Here is a 14752-nt window from a genome sequence, read left to right as displayed (position 1 = left end):
TTGTTCAGCAGAATTAGGAGAGCTGTCGGTGAGTGTTGACTCTTTATTGTTCTCTTGGATTTAAACGTTCACTGGCTTATTGCATTTGTTTTAGAAATTCAACCTTTAATATTGATGAAAACATTTTTTACCTATTCACTAGGATGGTATACTTTGTCAATACATCATTGACTTCGTTCATTCCATTAGTCAGCTATTTCTATCAAGTAAACCGATTAGCTAAATCGTTCTTAGATTCAAATATTTAATATTTTAAGGTAATCCATCTATCATAATTCCAAAAAAATAGTTACTGGTTTCATTTTACCTTTACAGATTATGAAGTTTGAATATATTTCTAATATTATAATGGTTGATCACTAAAATAAACATTTTGATGTAAATATCTAAAATCCACTTACACATCTTCGCATTCTAATGATGATGGATGGCTCACATGATAACCGTTTGTTCAGAAAACCTGAACGCCTAATATCATTCCGAGCAAAGTGTAAGTTGCTTTACATAACAATGTATGTAACGTTGGTAGAAATTATTTCAAAAAAGACCAAAGATATATTTTTCGAGAAATATGATACACGAAAAAAAGCCCTGTGTACAGTTATAGATGATTCTTAAAATAATAATTAAACTTTAGTTTGGCAAACCGCTATGTTCTAAGGCGTGTTTTAAATGCCTATGTTGCAGTGCTTCACTTAAAGTTCCATTATGTTTTAGTAATGTAAATTTATCTTTTTGTTTGTAAATCGAAATTCTATGTTGCTTCGTATACTAATGATTTGCATTTTGTAACTAAGAAGTTTTTGGTTTAAATAGTTTTCCCAGTAATTCGTCTGAAAACACTTATTTTATATTTATTTTACTCTATGATATCGAAAATGAAGAAAAAATACAGTAATAGTATAAAAAATGTTTCTGTTTTAGTGGGGTGCCAACCCTCGCCGGTAAAGTCAAGAAAAAGACCAACAGAATATTCTTCACCTGAACCACAATCCCATAAGGGCTTCATTAGATCTATTTTATATTTTGCCATTTTGACCATACATTAGTAATGAATTGCGGGCTTGATGTCATTATCGGGGATATGAACGCAATTGGGCTGGTCAAAGTACTCGTGGAGTCCTTCGGACTCCACACACTTTGACCAGCCCAATTGCGTTCATACCCCGATAATGACATCAAGCCCGCAATTCATTCCTTAAATAACATCCCTTGATAATGTAAATCAACCAATAACCAACAACAAAGCATTATAATTGTGGTCTTGTAGACGATATTTGAGCAAATATGAACATTTCCTGAAAGGTTCAAGCTTTTAATATCTTAGTTTTAACACTCCTTGTGATTTGCCCCACTTTATTTCGGCAAACATAAAAAGTGCATTTTACAAAAACATGAGCGAGATCTTATCTAAACAGCATAAATGCTATGCTCCGCCCACTTATCTGCCTCATTAGCATATAGTAAGTCAGTGGACCAGGAATTTCGTTTGTTTTTCCTTTCATTTCTTTTTCATAAAGCATCTTGTGGACCTCAGGAATTTATCATATATGATATGTGACTCTATCATAGTTAAATGCTCTATTTTATATTTTTTCTCTCTAATTATTTTAATCTTAAGCGGCACTGAGGCTTTAATACTTTTTCTAAAGCATAAATACAGACTGAACTTACCTGGCGCAAAATAATCAATTACAATAATCTAGGGCTGGATAAAACTGGGACTGGGTTGCCATGGTTTTTAATGTCCCCACTGTAAACTATACACATGTAGCAGTTAAAACAATCATCTACATCAATAGCCCATTGCTAATGGTAGAATGCGACGACAAGCCGCCGGTATAAAACCTAAAAGATGCACAAATGTCGTAAGCATCTTGCCTGGGATGCTCTAATAAAACTATAAAACTACTTAAAATAAGTAGTATAATTAAATAAATATTAATGTTCTTGTCAAGGTTGTGGTGGTGGCGGCTGCGGTGGTGGCGGTTGTGGTGCCGGTGGATGCGGTACCGGGGGGTCGAGCGGCGGAGGCTGCGCCGGGGGTTCTTGTGGAGGAACAGGTCCCTCCTATGTTCCCGGGGGGTCGGGCACCGGAACGTCCTGGTCTAGCGGGTGGTCATCTGGGACACCAGTACAGGTGATTTTTTTTTTACATGTTATAGAAACTGAATATGATCCTTTCATGCTCGCTAAAATTAATAGATTGTAATCACTTGTATTTTGAGGGGAAAAAAAGTTGGTACAGAATTTAAAAAGTAAACATTTAAAAGTGTTCAGTCTTTTTAGGCGCATAAACCGACTTAACAACTATCGGTTATTACCACAGGTAAGCCAGCCATCCGGTTCATCATGGTCAAGGACCTGGTCTTCCGGTTCCGGTGGGATTCCAGGCGGCGGCAATATGGGCGGCTCGTATTTGCCATCTGGTGGAATTGGAGGTATCGGCGGCGGCTCTTCCGGAAGTCGATCTTCCTGGTCAAGACAATCTTCTTGGTCGTCTGGGACTTCCGGCGGCAGTCCTGGTGGCGGCTGTGCTGGTGGATCCTGTGGGGGGAGCGGCTCCGGCGGACCGTTCGCTCCTGGTGGCGGATCTGGCGGCGGATGCGCAGGAGGCTCCTGTGGGGGCCGAAGATCGGGTGAGGAATTGCATGTTTAACAAAACGGAAACGTTTTGAATCCAAATGAATGTACATACTGTATATGACTTTCAAGAGTCTTTATATTTTTAACTGGATTTCAGATCTGTGTAATATACCTACATAACATAATTTTAACACTGTTGCTACGAGTATGTCTGTAATTTATACTTGGGATGAAATACTACATTTTTGTATTATGTTTATATAATTTTAATGATAAAGAACGTGAATTACGTGGTGTCTATAAAGTATATATTATAGTTAAACACTTTTGTTACAGGAGGGTCAAGCGGCGGATGCATGTTTGGCTGTAAGGTCAGATACTAGTACCCACTGCCCGATACCCATCAGATCAACCGATTTCACATTGACTTTGACCTTTATCTTGTATTATAATGTATACATGCAATCTCCAAATAAAACCCGGAGATGAAACACGTGTTTTGTTTACGCGGCTATAAGGGAAGCAGATACAGGATTTGACATTAGAAGCTATGCTACTTAGGGGCGTCACTTGGGGCGCGCGTTCTCTTCCTCCTGAACTTGGGGCGTCATTTGTGGCGTACTTCCTATCCCTCCTTTACTTGGTACGTCACTATGGAAATACGTCCCCTCCCTCCTGTACTTCACGTGTCTTTATGGGCATACGTCCCCTCCCTCCTGTACTTGGTGCGTCACTTGGGGCGTGGATCCATTCCCTCAAGTACTTGGTGCGTCACTTGAGGCGTGCGTTCCCTCTCTCAAGTACTTGGTGCGTCACTTGAGGCGTGCGTTCCATCCCTGAAGTACTTGATGCAGCACTTGAGGCGTGCGTTCCCTCCCTCAAGTACTTGGTGCGTCACTTGAGGCGTGCGTTCCCTCCCTTTAGGACTTGGTGCGTCACTAGAGGCGTGCGTTCCCTCCCTCAAGTACTTGGTGAGTCACTTGAGGCGTGCGTTCCCTCCCTCAAGCAATTGGTGCGTCACGTGAGGCGTGCGTCGCCTCCCTCGATTACTTGGTGCGTCACTTGAGGCGTGCATTCCCTCCCTCAAGTAATTGGTGCGTTACTTGAGGCGTGCGTTCCCTCCCTCAAGTAATTGGTGCGTCACGTGGGGCGTGCGTCGCCTCCCTCGAGTACTTGGTGCGTCACTTGAGGCGTGCGTTCCCTCCCTCCTGTACTTGGTGCGTCACTTTGGGCCTGTTTTCCCTCTCCTGACTCTATCTGTACGGACAGTGACAAGCCTGACTTTAAATCAGACTCAGAAAATGTCATGATTAAAATGTGATAAACATTGTTTCCATTGCATTCTTTTAAACAACAATCTGTGCAAATAATAGAGTAATGACACGTGTTTACAATTTTATTTGCAGCATTTTTCGCCATCAACTCTCTTTAAGAAGGAAAGTAATAGTTACAAACAAATCAAGATTTAATTTTATTATAAACTCAGACTGGAGACTGTTCATAAACATGAACAATTTGTGTTGGCTCAGTCTTAAATGGTGCATTGTGGTGTATGGCATTGTATATATCACGGACATATGATCGCGTTTATCGTCGTAATTGTATGTATACATATACCCTATTGACACCAAAAGATCATACAGACACTTGAAGAAAGTTTTCTAAGGGGAGCCTTATTACAAACAGACTTCCATTTCTCCACTTAACTGTCGGTTTCCAGCCCATATCATACTGGACTGCTGCATTTGATGTGGCCTTGCCAGTGCCCAAAAAGAATCTCATTGCTCGATAGTGAACAGCATTGATGCAAGAGCAAGACTTTGTTCCCCATATTTAAGCGCTTTTTGTAATTAATGAGACAATTAGAATTGTATAACTAGTATAACACCATAGGGGAGGTCCTAGCTATTTTTGAATCGTGCAATGAGAAGACCAAGGGCACGCCCTTCACTTTGGACAAATATTATTATCATGATGCTATAATTAAGGTGCTCTGACAGTATAATACTAAGATAGATATATGGACAAGCATAGTCTAATACTGAGTCTCCACAAGTGAAAACATCACCTGGCCTTTGTACAGAATTTGATCGAAATTGTACAACATTGCTGTTACTAAAACTTACAGCCATAAAGATAATACAAGCTGCAGACCATTTTTAGTATCAGCAATTAATACAATATCATCTGCATAAAGTTGGATAAAAGTTGTTGTGTATCCTATTTCAACAAATTTTTGAGTATTTTTAATAGTATGGCAAGGTTATTTATGAAGATATTAAAAAGAACGGTTGACAGTGATCATCCTTGACGGACTCCGGTATTTACAGAAAACCAGTCACATACAATGAGCATTAAGACGTACACATGCCGATTTATATCTGTTCAGAGACTTCACTACAAATAGCATCTTGATCGATACTCCAATATTGCCTAATTTAAACCAAAAAAGGTTTGTATTGATTGGGTCGAACGCCTGCTTAAATTCGATAAACGCATAGAAAGTAGACTGTCGATTTTTCTTACGTGTATTAGTGATATTAGTTAAACTTGATGTACAGTACAGAACCTTTAGCGGGAACCGGTCTACTTTATTATATTAATGCTTCTATGATGAGAACAATTTATAAAACGGTAATTTAAAACAAGTGTACTTCTTAAACATAGCTGCAGTTGTTTTTTGCAGTCCAGTTGTGTTTTAAAAATAGTTATGCTAAATACATATAAACGCGACGGCTTCTCTAAGAGTCGTATTTTGCATGCTTATTTGCTTTTCTATTGTTACCAAACCATATAATCATTAAAACCGGTATTTGTTTAGCCTAACAAATACTTTCAAATATTCCAATGAAATCAAAATCTAACAAAAAATAAAGAAGTAAATCAGAATCACCTTAAAGTGATTTCCTCGAGGGTTGGAGACTCTTCTTTGGTCCTAGTTTCCTCTGTTGCGGGTGCCAAGGCCACGATCAGTTTTGTTCGCACCTAGGTCCAGGTGCTAAAGCGCTCGGAGACTTTCCTTTCTGCAGTGACTATCTCAATTAGCCCACTTTGAATCAATGAGTTCCTTTTCACCCTCGTGATAGAGTAAAACACGAATGACAATGTTCAGGTGTTTGGAACCTCGGTTTTACTAAAATGTTATAATTAATAAGTACTTTATTGATCATTCTTATGTATGCTACGACATTTTTGTTAAAAATATTCTAATACCTTACAAGTTTCTGTTGAAACTTATTTATCCATTTTTCAATCATGGTTTCTGCTTTTCTATACTAGACTTTGCTGATTTTGACATGCATCCTTTATAGTGACATTGCACAGACTTATAAATAAACTCTAAGGAAGCATATCTTTTCTTGAGTATTTCGTAAGTCGTTTGCCAAACGTTCAAAATTGTTTTCACCTTCGTCGTCCATTTTGTCGGTTTCCAAAAGGATATCTTTCGTAAATTCCACCAACAGGTTAAATACAATTGTGATATCAAAACCGTATAAAAAAGGGTTGAAGTATTTTATAGGCTAAGCAATATCAAATTTGTTTAAAAGACGCCAATTTTTTTTCAAAATAGTCGGTCAAACGGAAAACGAAATGGCTGCCTTTTAACATAATTTACAGCATTCTCATATTAGGGCGAGTTTCGAGAGCCAATGAAAATGGTTTGTTCCTCGAATCCCGTATTTAGCGAATTAAGTAGCCAATCAAAACGGTAGAAACTTGTATTCGCCGACTTTGGTCGATATTGGGGAGTTTTGTCGTCAATTGTCGAATATAAGTACTGCGATTGCCCCGACATCGCGTCAAATACGTAATAGTTGATTAATTATCATAGTTCCTGTAGCCAGGTTAGTCACATTGTCGTCAAAATGGTTTAAACCAGATTCGCTCGTCCCTGAATGATTACATTTGCACATCCAGGTCTCCTTGTGTAATAGTATCTGCAACTACGGGGATAGATGGTGAAGTAACCGTTTTGCACCGACGCTTCCCCCATTCCCCCTTAAATTGTTCAACTTAGTTTTTACTTTTGTACCGTTAAAATCAAATGTATCATTTCAAATTTAAGATAGCATCGTTTGGGTGCAAGAGCCCGCACCACATTTAAACCATATATTATATACAGTCGAAACCCGCTGGCTCGATATCCCTGAACCCGGCCAAAATACTTCGAGCCTCAGGAATATCATTCCAAGCGGGAATGCTTACAAAAAGAATCAAAGTGCTGAAAGCACTGATGGACTAGGGCTTCATTTAGGGGAATGTTGATAACCATGTTCTAAGCATTAAACAAATCGGTTCACATCACAAGGGGTCACTGTTTAATGGGCTAGCTTAAACTTTAGACTAAAACTGCATGCAAGCTGCAAAGGAAATTTTAAAAGTGTGGGTAAAGGGAGGGTGGGGGGGGGGGGGGGGCTAAAGTGTTCAATCAGATAAAGTCATAGTTCTTTTGAAAATCTCAATGTCGTTAAACCAGACTTAAACAAATTAATTTACGTGGTTGGCGTATGTTAACCAAAGTACACATACTTCTTTAATTTGATTAAATCATTTTATATCAAAGGTTTGTTATTTGCAGTTTCAGAGAAGATTTTCAATGATGTAATTATATCCTATATAGAAAACCTGTCACCTCTTTCAGGGGAGCTTTAAACCACAGGGCCATACTTTGGATAATATTTGTAAAAGACATCAATAAATGCAACAGTTGGCCATTCTTGTATTGTCCTCTGTCTCTGTCCTGATAGCTCCCTATCTCAATAGTTGCAAATGGTTGTAGGTTCATGATTCTCCTGGTCATTGGTCATACAGAAAGATGTTGAATGTAGAATCAAGAAGCTTTCATTTCAGGCACTCCGAATTGAATAGAACTGTACCATTTGGAGTGCCTAGAATTTGTAGGGTTCCTAGGCAACATGTATCAGGTGTTGCAGTACATTTACTTTACAACAAATACTTTTACCCGCCCTTGTAAATCTAAAAAGCTTTCATTTCGCAAAAGTAGTTCATATATTAAACTATAATAAGGTTGCTAAATCAGAGTTTGAATAATTCTGATATCTAGATGTGCCTTTAATTGCAGCAATTTAATGTCCAACTCATGATGTCAATTGAGCTGGTTAAGCAATACTGCATTTCATTATGTTCAATTTAGTTCCACTTATGATATATCATTCCACATATAAAACCACTAGAATTTTCTTTAAAACAACTAGCATTAATATCCTATGTTATGATAAAACCATTGCCAATTTGATAATTTGAAAAACTAGAAATTTTATCTGGTAAGGGTTTGACATAGTCTTTCTAGACAGCTGGACTTGTTTTGCAGTTACTTTGAAAATCTTCAAAAGCTAAACTGATCAAGACTGGAGCAAAGAACTCACAATACCAAAAGGGATTTTAAAAACACATCATTCTCATATCACCTATACCATTAGTATTATCTACAAACTTAAGTCACCATAAAAATGTTTTACATTAATATTGCAATGAATAAAACATATTGCAATAACATAGCAATCAAGTATGATCACTATAAGCCTAAACATGAGATTTCAACATTTTCCAGATAAAAAATAAATATTTTTAATTAATAATTTTCTCGATACTTACACAAGCTGGAAATGGTATCTTTTTGAATACTTCACATATTTCATGGCATTCATCATTCAAACTAACATTTCGCTTGTTATTTCAATATTCAATGATTTTGTAAACATTCATAAATGATGGTTAAAATTAAGATTCATACTAATTATGCCTACCAAAAACACCTGACTGACCAATTAGAATCAAATTTCGGCAGGGCTTATTGGTGTTTCAGTGAAATCAACCATGAGCTCCCACAATCTGCACTGATAAACAGTAGTAAATGCATTGTTTCCATTGTTCTTATTTTCATAAAGTTAGAAAACAACTGCAGTGAATAAAATTTATTCCTTATCACTGAGAAAAAGTTTAGAATGAACGAAGCCGACGGTTACATTTAGTTGGATATCAAATCCTACAAATGTATTCATCATTTTATGTAACCGTATTTAGTATAAATGTTTAAGTTTTGAAAGTCTAAAAGTTTCAATTTTTGTATATTTTGTGCTTCATTTAATTTCATTCTTTGAAATTTGTTTTCCTTAGTGTTCAATCCCAAGCATACTTGTTCACATTTAAGTGCAAGACAAGTCTCTAAATTATCATCTGAATATTTTTTATATTAATGTTATGTCACATAAAAGATAAACAATGTATTGTACTTTTTAAAAATAACAGTTTTTCATCTGTTTAAAATTATTTCAAATGCTGTGCATTGAAATTTGATTATGAGTTAAAACTATGATAGGAATAATTCAAGGGAATGTTTTTTTGTGATTTCTAGCATTAAAATTGTCTGAATCGCATGAAAATTTATAAATTACGTAAGGTACCGGGTATTCTCAAATTGGTCACACTTTTTAAACGTTGTACTGTCTTCTTTTTTGTTTGTCTCGAATTTAATACAGCGTTGGCTTCACTTGTTGTTTATTAAAGGGACTGTACACCAGATTGGCACCAAAAAAGTTTTTTTTTTCTTTAACGATTTTTATTGGATGTCTTCATTGTAATCTAAGGACAATTTTTTAATAAACTGTTTTACTCTTTGATATCGTTATTGTAAATAAAATACCAAAATGTAAAAAAATGCAGTGCAGTGTCGAATCCACTATGCTATTCAGACTTACTCTTACTGGGTTGAATTTCCAGATATATACCAAACTCGCTTAAATCACGTAATAACATCAACGGCTGATTACACATAAGGAATGAATTATACTCGGTAGACATACAATGTACCTAGTAATCTTTTTAATGGAAAAAAACACGAAATAACTGCTATTAATAAATCATTTGTAAACTATGTGCATCATCTGTTAGTAAGTTTCAATGCATTAATTGTACACATCGATACCAAGTTAATGTCAGGTTTCTACAAAAAAAGAAAGTTTTTTTTCTTTTTCATTATTAACTGAGTACAGCACATTTAAAATGTACCTTATAATGTCTGTGACTTATAAAATATTTAATAGTAATGGTCTGCAACCAAGATTTGTTTGAATTATCAAGGTTTCAAACTGCATTGAGTATGCGATTGGAAAGCTAATTTTGAAAGCTCCCTTAGTATATTTTTTTTAAATAACAGACCCTGCAAGGTACGGGATGATTCATAAACATTTGCACAGTTATTTATGTATAATTGCATTTATTGATACAGGTTACCATTTTCAAATCTATGATTTATATTGCAAAGTATAACTTATATGTAATTAGTTAATTTGTCAACTGCGCACCAAAACACTGTATCTGAATGTATACGCAAGCTTATGCATCCGTCAGTTGTAACCATGCACCCCCCGGTCCAGGGAATAGCAAGGACTTTTACTTTCGGTCCATCCAACCCAAGCTAATATCCCCGCCCTGCAGGGATGATCTGATGGCAAAGTTCCCACCAAATCCCCCCCAGCACCCAAGGGACATTAGGTTAAGCCACATCCGCACTGTATTTTCCACGAAGACCCGGTACTGCGGGGCCACCTGAAAGGTAAAAACACGGCCCATTTCCCCGGTATACCCCCTGATGTGAGGGCCCTGGTTACAATTGACTGGTGCATACTGATCCATAGTAATCCAATCTCATGCCAAGACGATTTCTGGTCTGACATCGCCAGGTAAGTTATTCTTAAGCATAAAAAAAGCCTGGACAGCATTTGAGAAAGGCTGTTGTGAGGTTAAATCTTCATTACTTCACTATGCCACAACATTGGGTGATTACTGATTTTCATTCTTGGCTAGGAAACAAAAAGTGAGATCAAAGCGTCTTCAGAAAAAGAACTTCATGATGCACCAGTCAAATGTAACCACGCCCGCCCCCCGCCCCCAGGTCTGGGGAATACTTTGACTTTCAGTCCATCAATCCCCTATAAAATCCCTGCCCTACCCTGCGGGAACGAACTGGTGGTAAAATCCCTGCCAAAAAACCTCGCAACCCCAGGTTCTTAGGTAAGGGTAATTCCCCGCTATATTTTGCGGGAAGATAAAACCACCGCAATCATCAGGCACTGCGAGGACACCTGAAAGGTGAAAGCACTGCCCCTTTCCCTAGTATACACCGTGGGGTGGTAACAATTGACTGATGCATAATAAGATTAGAAATCAAAAGTGAGCAGGCAAATGGCGATGGTTTATCACACAATGTCATTGAACAAAATGTACTTACACTGAGAATGGCTCCAAGACTTTTCTGTGCACATAGGTAAACACTCATCATATTCATAAGCCAGATGCTGTGCACATATTAATACATTTGGCTTCATTTAGAATGAAACTTCATAAATAAGTATGCGCATATTTGATATGTATTTATCTCCATTTTGCAAAATTGAAATCACATGATTTTATCAAACGAACTTGTATTGCTTGAAATTCTAGATGACAATAAATCCGTTTGATGGTGGTAATCATTCAATGGCGACTTTATTGATAAATTTCTTCAATATAACACGTATTAAATTCACACCATCAGCATCCGGAAGTAGTGATAACATGTACATGTATGAATCATTCGGCCGCTCTGGTCAGAGTGAATGAGTCAATACAGTACACTGGTACCCGAAATTACTTTTCCTCAAAAGCACAAATTATAACGTTATACAGGTAAGCGGCATATGGTTTTTATTTTACATTAAATCATACTGTATTTAAAAAAGTGCTGAGTGCCATGCAATGATTAGTTAAAAAATAAACTTTGTATTTAAAAAGAAAATGTCACGGAAACATGAAAATTAGGTTGAAAAAAAAGAACAGCCCTGTTAATAAATTAATACCAACATTCTATACAAAGGATAACAAAACTTTTAAAAACAAACAAACAAATATCCTGGTTGTTTACTACTTAGACCGCACGATTGATTCGGTTTACGTACCCACAAGACATTTTGAATGCGTGACGGGCACCGTGGTTAGCTGATACTGGTCTCTATTCGGATAAAAGAGAAAGCGGCTACCAGTCTATCAATAAAGAGCTTTGAACGGAAAATGTCGATGCGTACTTTTCCAATATGTTCATATTCTTATTGCATTTAATCTGAACGTATGCAAGAACATTCATGTAGTTAACCCGATTAACTCACTCGCTACGTACCCATATCTTGTGCTTCATTAAAAGAACATACAATTAGCTTGTCTTGTTAGGAGAACTATTTTTATTGGATGTCTTCATTATAATCAGTTCTGGTACTACTTTGATTATTCAAATTCGCTAACGGCAATCCAATCAAAATACAGCGTATGAATACATTACGTCAGTGAATCCCCAGATGTGGCTTGAAAATGCAGACATCGCGGTTACGGCTATGAACTAGGCCACAAGTGCCCTAGTCCAAAAACCAAAAAAAAAAAATGTCACGCCACATGGAGTGTTTTCGGTCATTTATTTAGCGTATTTTCGCCCAGCCACATGGCATGTTTTCGGCCAGCTACTTAGTGTATTTTCGCCAAGCCACATGGCGAGTTTTCGGTCCGCTACTTGGCGTATTTTCGTATTTTCATCCCGCCACATGGCGTGTTTTCGGCCCGCCACATGGCGTGTTTTCGGCCCGCTACTTGGAGTATTGTCGATTTTACTGTAGTCACTGTAGAAAAGAGATGCTGCAATGCAAATTAAAAATAGGGAGAGGATTCAATGAAATGGAGAGTGGCGGGGCTAAAGTTTTTTGTCATTACTGTTTAACATACATTCTGAAGTTGTTTTTTTATGAATGAATAATTGCACTTAATACACTCATGAATGAGTGTACGTCTAGTGACAGCTATTTTTATAGAAATACTTACTGATTATGATAAATTAATGTAATAAGTTATTAAAAAAATATTCAACTGAATGGAAAACATGTTGTTGTCGTTATTAAACAGGAAACAACTATGAATGCACGTGCTGTAGGCGTTCCATTTTGACTCACTGTTCATTCCTGTGTTGTACTTGTTTTCTTTGAAAACTGATTAACCTAACAAGACCGCTTTAGGAACGGCTGAAGACAAATACAACTTGTTGTCAATTATGAAATTAATTTAACAATTCATATACGTAAATGTCACATGTTATGTTCATTGATCTTGGTAAACAACATGAGGTAATTGTAGCTCACCTAGACAACGTTTTAAGTAGCAATACTATACTGGCGAAGCAGTTTCTTTTGTAAATTCCATAAAGAAATATAAAGATCAATTATTGTCTCTGGGTATGTAAACTGTCGGAATTCAGTCTTGATTGTTGGCCCAGCGTGTAATGTTGTGTATCGGGCTAGCGAGACATTCAATGTAAAATGTCGTGTGTCAGGCCAGTTGGGCATTCAATGTAAAATGTCGTGTGTCAGGTCAGTTCGGCATTCAATGTTAAATGTCGTGTGTCAGGCCAGTTGGGCATTCAATGTACAATGCCGTTTGTCAGGCCAGTTGGACATTCAATGTACAATGTCGTGTGTCAGGTCAGTTGGGCATTCAATGTAAAATGCCGTTTGTCAGGCCAGTTGGACATTCAATGTATACATGGGCCAGATGAACATTCAATGTACAATCTCGTGTGTCAGGCCAGTTGGACATTTAATGTATAATGCCGTTTGTCAGGCCAGTTGGACATTCAATGTACACGGGCCAGATAAACATTCAATGTACAATGTCGTGTGTCAGGCCAGTTGGACATTTAAAGTATAATGTCGCTTGTCGGGCCAGCTGGACATTCAATGTACAATGTCGTTTTTCGAGCCAGCTGTCCATACAGTGTACAATATCGTTTGCAGACCAAGCTGGACTTTCAATGTTTACAGTTGTTCAACGGGCCAGCTGGACATTCAATATACATATACAATGTCGTTAGTCGGGCTAGCTGGACAGTTAGATTCCAAATGTAATTATTATATGTCGTGCCAATCCGTGTTAAATTCTGAATGCTGCATTTGATTGAGAATCAGCTGGATATTCAATGTTGAATGTAATATGTTGGGCAAGCTAGACATTCAATATCAAATGTCGTGTCGTGTGCCAAAGACAATTGGAGCTCATTTTTCATCGAACACAATCTCGGATGTACGCCGGTACATCAGTACAAGTAGTTCGTAAAATTTTATATAAGAGTTTTAATAAATTCTAGTGTTTAATCGTGTAGTTTGTATTGCTTAGTTTAAATTGATTGCCCGTGGAGTGTATTATTGCATTAACAAGAGCAATGTCAATAAGTTTAACAGCTAAATTGAAATTACTACGCGAACATATTGCAGCGTGTAAAGATTTCTGACATTGTAAACCGTCCATATACATCCGAGGTTATTTTCCTATGGCCGAGGAGTTCCGAATGACTCAAAGAGTCCGCTATTTATTCCGCATTGGACATGCCCCTCATTTAAAAAATTCCGCAAAATTAAGTTCGACCCCTTGGTTACACACAAATGAGAGCATCCGTTAAAAGGTGTTGAATTATTTCCAACAACTTAACATACATGTTAATTCATTAGCAAAAATCATTGAAGTTCTAGGAATTATACGGACGTTTGTGTCAAACTGTTAAAGGTTTATAGATGTTGAATAGGTTTTTCAATATCTTGTTTTACACGCAAACAAATGTTCGAGGATGAATTTCAATTAAATTTCGCCAATATAAACCCAGCCGTCCGCCGTCCTACCAGCATATTGGATTTGATGTTCATACGTGAACGAAAAAAAAATTAAAAATATAAAGTTTATTTTACTTTCAAAATGAAGATTATTGGAATAATTGCGCTAGTTTGCTTGGCAGAATTATCTTTCGGTTTGGAATTGTACAGCAGAATTAGGAGACTTGCCGTCGGTGAGTGTCGACTCTTGGATTTAACGTACATATTATGTATACCATTTCTCTTAGAAATTCAACCTTCAATACGTATTTAGTGTTTGGCCTTCATTGTAAGCTAATCAGGGGAGATGTATTTTTTAAAAGTTTGGTCTTCTATTTGTGAAGACGCGTTACTTATTACTGAAGACGACTCGTGATTAAAATAATTGCTATAACTGCGCATGCGCACAAAGGCATGCCTAATGTTTGCATTTACAAAGGCACACTTTAGTGTCAAGTCTGATTGAAACAACGTCACAATATCTTGAA

The 14752-nt window shown here is 37.1% G+C and overlaps 1 protein-coding gene across 1 annotated transcript; it reads left to right on the top strand.

Annotated features, from left to right (window-relative positions):
* The first annotated feature begins 423 nt into the window (after nucleotides 1-423).
* Nucleotides 424-2982, top strand: LOC128204333 (loricrin-like). The gene is made up of 4 exons (XM_052905747.1): nucleotides 424-490; nucleotides 1959-2140; nucleotides 2330-2639; nucleotides 2923-2982. The coding sequence occupies exons 1-4, from the start codon at nucleotides 424-426 to the stop codon at nucleotides 2967-2969; spliced, it is 606 nt and encodes a 201-aa protein (XP_052761707.1). The 3' UTR covers nucleotides 2970-2982.
* Nucleotides 2983-14752: the final 11770 nt, after the last annotated feature.

This window comes from Mya arenaria, chromosome 10, assembly GCF_026914265.1.
Source record: "Mya arenaria isolate MELC-2E11 chromosome 10, ASM2691426v1".
Lineage (NCBI taxonomy): Eukaryota > Metazoa > Mollusca > Bivalvia > Myida > Myidae > Mya > Mya arenaria.
The sequence above is the reverse complement of the archived record's forward strand: the minus strand, read 5'-3'. Positions and strand labels throughout refer to the sequence as shown.

What these genes read in the sequence shown, in the direction of transcription:
- LOC128204333 (XM_052905747.1), top strand. Translation starts at nt 424, where the DNA reads ATGGATGGCTCACATGATAACCGTTTGTTCAGAAAACCTGAACGCCTA. An exon ending in AATATCATTCCGAGCAAAGT is followed by an intron (nt 491 to 1,958) that starts GTAAGTTGCTTT and finishes GTTCTTGTCAAG; the next exon opens with GTTGTGGTGGTGGCGGCTGC. An exon ending in CATCTGGGACACCAGTACAG is followed by an intron (nt 2,141 to 2,329) that starts GTGATTTTTTTT and finishes TTATTACCACAG; the next exon opens with GTAAGCCAGCCATCCGGTTC.